Source organism: Capsicum annuum, chromosome 11 (genome assembly GCF_002878395.1).
Source record: "Capsicum annuum cultivar UCD-10X-F1 chromosome 11, UCD10Xv1.1, whole genome shotgun sequence".
Taxonomy (NCBI): Eukaryota; Viridiplantae; Streptophyta; class Magnoliopsida; order Solanales; family Solanaceae; genus Capsicum; species Capsicum annuum.
The window spans coordinates 181,071,592-181,078,030 of record NC_061121.1 but is presented as its reverse complement, the minus strand read 5'-3'; the positions used below and the strand labels follow the sequence as shown (position 1 = coordinate 181,078,030).

Sequence of the window (6,439 nt, the reverse complement as noted above, 5' to 3'; positions counted from 1 at the left end):
TGGATAATCTTCATCATTATAGCTCTATTTCTATAAAATCACTAATGCAGAAAAAAGATGATCCAGGAGCATTCATTGTCCTTTGTATGATCAGACCGTTTAACTTTGCAAAATATTTTTGCGATCTTGGAGAAAGAATTAACCTCATGCCATTAGCAGTTTTTAGACAATTGGGTTTGGGAAATCCTACACCTACTAATATGTAACTTCTGATGGTTGACAGGTCGGTGAAAAGACCGGTGGGAATTTTGTATGATGTTCTGGTTAAAGTTTCTAGCTTTATATTTCCAGTGGAATTTGTGATTCTGGACTGTGATATGGATTTCAAAGTTCCCATAATCTTAGGTAGACCGTTCTTAGTGACTAGGAGAGTGCTAATCTATTTGGAGTGCAATGAGGTAAAATTAAGGCTCAATGACGAAGAGGTTAGCTTTGATATGTGCCAATCTATAAAGCAATGGAAGGAGATGAGTGTTGTTTCAGTTATTGATGTGTTTTATGAAAGTGATCAAGAGGTATCAGTTTAAGAAAGATTTGAGGTGGAGACTTTAGCTACAGTGTTGATGAACTTAGACAGTGAGGGAATTGATGAGATGATGACACCGTATGTGCACTAACGGGGATGGGGTCGTACTCTTATGCCCCAAGAAGTTGGATTTGGAAGAACCACCAGTGTTGGAACTGAAGGAGTTGCCAGGCCATTTGTGGTATGTGTTCCTAAGTGATGGAAATACTTTACCAGTTATTATTGCATGGATTTGGGGGAGCATCAGGTCGAGGCTCTTATTTCTGTACTGAGGCGCTATAAGTAAGCTATTGGGTGGACTATTGCCGACATCATAGGCATTCTACCTAGTATTTGTACACATAAGATCCAATTGGAAGAAGAATGCACTCCTATGATTGAACATCAACAAAGATTGAACCCACTAATACAGGAAGTGGTGAAGAAGGAGATCATAAAGTGGCTTGACACTGGGTTAGTTTACCTAATCTCTGACAGTAAGTGGGTGAGCCTTATGTAGTGCGTTCCTAAGAAGAGAGGCATGATAGTTGTAGCAAATGAGAGGAATGAGTTAATTCCACTCAGATCGGATACTGGTTGGCGAATCTGTATGGATTATAGAAAGTTGAACTCCTAGACGTTAAGAGATCATTTTCCAATACCCTCCACAGACCAAATCCTTGATCGATTGATAGGAAGGGGTTGGTACTACTTCCTCAATGGTTACTTAGGATACAATCAAATATCAATTGCTCCTGGGGATCAAGATAAGACAACTTTCACATGCCCCTATAGAACTTTTGCATTCAAACAAATATCGTTCGTATTGTGTAATGCAGCAGCTACATTTCAAAGGTATATGATGTCGATCTTTTCATATATAGTAAAGGACACTTTGGAAGAATTATGTACAAATTTTTTGTGGTAGGTGATTCCTTCTACTTGTGTTTGGTAAATTTGGGGAAGGCTTTGCAGCAATGTGAGGAATTCAATCTTGTTCTAAATTGGGAGAAGTTCCACTTCATGGTGAAGGAGAGCATATTATTGGAACACAAAATCTCAGCAAAAGGAATTAAGGTTGATAGATCTAAGATTGAAGTTATTGAAAAACTACCTCTTCCTATCTCTGTTAAAGAAGTTTATAGTTTTCTTGGCCATGATGGTTTTTTTCGAAGGTTCATCAAAGATTTTTCCAAAATTGCAAAGCCCACTTTGCAAGTTATTGGAAAAGGAGAGAAAGTTTAGGTTTAATGATGATTGTATAAATGCGTTCCAATTTCTTACAGAAAAGTTGGTTGTTGCAACTGTCATTATTGCTCTAGACTGGTCTAAGCCATTTAGAGTGATGTGTGATGCAAGTGGGGTTGCTCTCGAAGGTGTTTTGGGGAAAAAGAAGGAGAAGTTCTTTTGCCCCATTTATTATGCTAGTAAGGGTTTTAATGGTGTAAAAAAGAATTACACTGTGACAGAATAAGAACTCTTGGCTGTAGTGTATGCGTTTGAGAAATTTCGGGCGTATCTATTGGGAACTTAGGTAGTAGTTCACACTGACCATGCAGTGTTGAGATATATAATGGCAAAGAAAGATTCCAAGCCAAGACTCATAAGATGGGTGCTACTACTTCAGCAGTTTCACTTTGAAGTCAAAGATAGGAAAGAATGTGAAAATCAAGTAGTTGATTTTTTGTCCAGGTTAGAAAATGACTAAATGAATATGGAGAAGCAGAAAATTAATGATTCTTTCTCGGATGAGCAGATTCTAGTGGCTACTCTTGATTTGGAGCCATGGTATGCAGACTTGGCTAACTTTGCAGTCAGTGATATCATCCTAGAAAGCCTATCGTTTCATCAGAAGAAGAAATTTCTACGTGATTTCACTAGGTATTTTTGGGATGAACCTTATTTGTTCAGATGTTGTGCTGATAATATCATCAAAATATATGTCTCAAAGGTTGAGATTCAGGGTATCTTGGAGGCTTGTTATTCTTCCCCAGTTGGGGGACACCATGCAAGTGATCGTACTGCAGTGAAATTTTTTGCAAAGTGGATATTATTGGCCTTCAGTCAATAAGGATGCTTAAAAATTCGTGAAGAAGTGTGATCAATGCCAACGACAGGGTTCAATCTCTAGGCATCATGAAATGCTTATGTATAAGATAATAGAGGTAAAACTATTTGACATTTGGGGCATAGAATTTATGGGACCATTTGTGAGTTCTTGCGGTCACAAATATATTTTGGTTGCTATGGACTACGTGTCCAAGTGGGTTAAAGTGGTAGCTTTGGCAGATAATAAAGGGAAAAGAGTTGTAGCGTTCTTGAGAAAAAATATCTTCTCACATTTTGGTGTTTTGAGAACTATCATAAGTGATGGAGCATCGCACTTCTATAATAAGACGTTTCTAGCTACAGTTTTGAAGTATGGGGTGAAACAACATAAGGTAGCCACTCCTTATCACCCACAAACTAGTGGGAAAGTGGGGGTATAGAATAGAGAGATCAAGTCAATCTTAGCCAAGACTATAAATGCGAACAAAAGTGATTGGTCAAAGAAACTGGATGCTGCTCTTTGGGCTTACAAGACAACCTTTAAAACGCCAATAGGAATGTTGTCTTAACAACTTATTTTTGGTAAGGCTTTCCATTTTCCAGTTGAAATGGAACATAAAGTGTTATGGGCACTTAAGAAATTGAATTTGAATTGGAAAGAGGTAGCTGAATTGAGGCTAGATCAGCTAAATGAGGTAGATGAGTTCTGACTCCATGCCTATGAGAGAGCTAATCTATACAATGAATGAATGAAGAAGTATCATGATCGCAGAATAAAAAAATAGGACTTTCAAGCAGGTGATTGGGTACTACTTTTTAATTCTTGTTAAGCTTTTTCCTGGCAAGTTAAAGTCGAGATAGTCTGGACCCTTCAAAGTAATTCAGGTGTTTCCATTGGGTGTGGTGGAACTCAAGACCAAAGATGGGAGTAAATTCAAGGTGAATGGACAATGGATCAAGAATTACCTTGGTCCAACAAGTGAGGTAAAAGTGATATCAATGATATATCTTGATGAATTCTGAGTAGTCAAGATAATTGAGTCGTGCTACGATGTTAAATCAGGCGCTAGTGGGAGGCAACCCACAATGTGTTGTTGTAGATTTGGTTAAGATTATTTATTTTTATGGTACAATTAATTTGGTTGTTAAGTGTGCAGGAATTATATCTCAGGGAGAATTAATTAAGCAAGTGGACATGTTGAGACGGAAATGCTTAGGAACCGTCAGTCACCAAATGGACCGTCAAAGTCATGGAAAACAAGTAGGTATTCTGGATAAGGCTTGATGACACAAGCAACGTACCATCACCTAGGTTACATGCCGTCACTTTAAAAGTCACAATTGGGAAAGAAATCTATCTTACTGGATAAGGGATGACGATAAGTGCGACTGACCGTCACTTCAGTGATGAACCGTCACTCTGACCATCAAGATGAGTCAATTTGCATGATGTTCTGGTAAGCTGCGATGGAGTATTCGATGGACCGTCAGCTAGTCCATTAGAAAAACTCTGGTTTATAAATGTATGGGTTGGGGAAAATTAAGTTTAATAGGCTATTTGAACCGACCCAAAGGACTATTAAATGGATAAATGAAATTAGATACATACACGCTCCTGCCACTCTAGCTCCCAAAACTGTTGAAACTCCCACGCATTCATTGTTTTTAAATTAAATTCATCTCCTGTGAGGACTCTTCTCTTTCTTCCCTCTCCTATTTAAACAACCAATCATATTCTCTATTTTCATCAGTCTCCAACTTTTAATTTTTACTCTTTAAAGCATAAGGAGATAGTTATTTATAGTTTGTGAGGTTTTAAGAATAAAGAAAAACATCAAGAGCAGGGTATGATTCTAACTTCTTCTCTTTATTTAATAGGGTGAGCATGCTAAGACGTAAGTACAAGTGCTTTCTAAAGAGTGTTTATTTTGCATATATTCCTAAAAGGTCAGCATATTTAGGTCCGATACATTGTTGTATTCCTACAGACATTTCTCTTTCTAACCAAACAATTACTAGTAGTTGTGAGTCGAACGCTGGTATGGTTTGGTTAGGGTAAAGTTTAAGTAAACTCTGTTCCATTATGCCCAAAAGTGGTTGAAAAAGAGACCTTACGAGGTGAAAATTGTGAGAAAAAAATTTGAGGCTACCAGGTGTTTGACGAATTGCCGCAAAGGGAAATAGAAACTTCAAAAGAACTGTTGAAGGCTAAAACGACAGACAGTCAACCTAGTGACGAACCGTCACAAGAGCGTCGTCAAAATAATTTTTGAAATACTTTCTGACAAGCCGCGATGGACAAGGTGATGGACCGTCAGCCTAACCATCAATAACTCACTGTTCCTCTATTAAGCTGTAACGTACAAGGCGACGGGCCGTCACTAACTTGACGGACCATCAACCTAGCCGTCACTTTAAGACAGTGAATTCTTCTTTCTTTGTAATTATAACTTGTTATATCTTTTGACTCAGTTGTGTGATCTTATATTCTTTTCTCAGGCATTATGACTCAAAAACTACCTATAAGAAGAGGTGGTAGGCAATCTCAACAATCACGAGACACCACTACTTCAAGGGGCAGAGGTGAACAGGAATGGGATAATAAAGCACCAACCTTCAACACCCGCCAAAGTAAGAAAAAGAAACAAACACTCTCCTAGTCTGATAAGGAGACTAAAAATAAGTGCAGTAGGAGTACTAGATCTAGCACCGATAAGAAAAGGGTTAACACTTTAAACCTTGACCCAGTCGATGTGTCAGAACCTGAGAAAGGAAATGTGATCAAAAGCAAGAACCCAAAAGTGCGTGAAATAATTTGGTTGAAGGTTGAGGGTGCAAAAAAGTACTTCTATGATGGGCTTCTGCCAACACAGAACAAACCTATGAAGCGACTCATCGTAGAAGAGTATCAAATAGTCACTTCCAGTCTCCATGAGTATCCGGATCTGGAAAGGAGGTTCAATGAGTATGAGCTAGCAAACTTGAGCAAGCCTCCGAGGTCGTACTATCCAAATTTGGTGCGGGAATTCTTCGCCAACTACTTGGCACTATTGGAGAAGGATTGTACCAAAGGCTCTAAAATTGCAGACATAAGGAACAGGACTCAAGTTCCTCTAAGAGGGATAACTATTGATATTTCTAATCTCACATTAAATAGAATATTTGTGGTCTAGATTATGAAGCACCAGCATCATACCAGAGCTAAAGCATTGTATGTTGACAGCATCTAGCCAAAGCCCTTGGTTGGCTAGGGTTCTTACAGATGAAAGTAACCCATCATGGCCACAGGGAAAAAAACGAATTAGAAAGTCGTCCCTAAGTTTTAGGGTAAAGTTTTGGTGGGCCATCGTCAGGTTGAAGCTGATGCTTACAGGAGTGGATGCTAACTTGGATAATCAAAGAAAAGTGTTGGTAGCCAGTATGATTGACGGGTTAAATATTGAATTCGGCCATATAATTATTGATAAAATATTTATTCATACCCACAAGACGGCAAAAGCATTACCATTTCTGTACTTGATCACGAAGTTGTGTAGGCAAGCTAATGTGACTATACTAAAGGGAGTGGATGATAAAGTTCAAGCATTTAGAATACTAGACATTGAATGGATAAAGGACAATTCTAAGTTCAAAATGAGAGTCCATAAGCCATCAACATATGAGACACTGTTTGCACCCATTCCAAAGACTTCAGAGATGCCCCCAGGTATGCCATTGCCACTAACCACTTATGCGCCACCACGTTATATGCCACCAGGTACTTCTGTAGGTTCGAAATCTATGCCTCCAGTGGGAAAGACATCAGATACTATATCTATCCCACTGAGATATTTTGAGTACAGGTTGACACAGGAGAACTTTGCAAAGACTGTAAAAGCTCAAAAG

At 38.5% G+C, this 6,439-nt stretch overlaps 1 protein-coding gene across 1 annotated transcript; it reads left to right on the top strand.

Moving 5' to 3' along the window:
- The first annotated feature begins 212 nt into the window (after nucleotides 1-212).
- On the top strand, nucleotides 213-1,979 carry LOC124888935. Its single transcript, XM_047400218.1, has 4 exons — nucleotides 213-515; nucleotides 1,345-1,360; nucleotides 1,434-1,667; nucleotides 1,792-1,979. Exons 1-4 carry the CDS (start codon nucleotides 213-215, stop codon nucleotides 1,977-1,979), a joined length of 741 nt encoding a protein of 246 aa, XP_047256174.1.
- The last annotated feature ends 4,460 nt before the right edge of the window (nucleotides 1,980-6,439 follow it).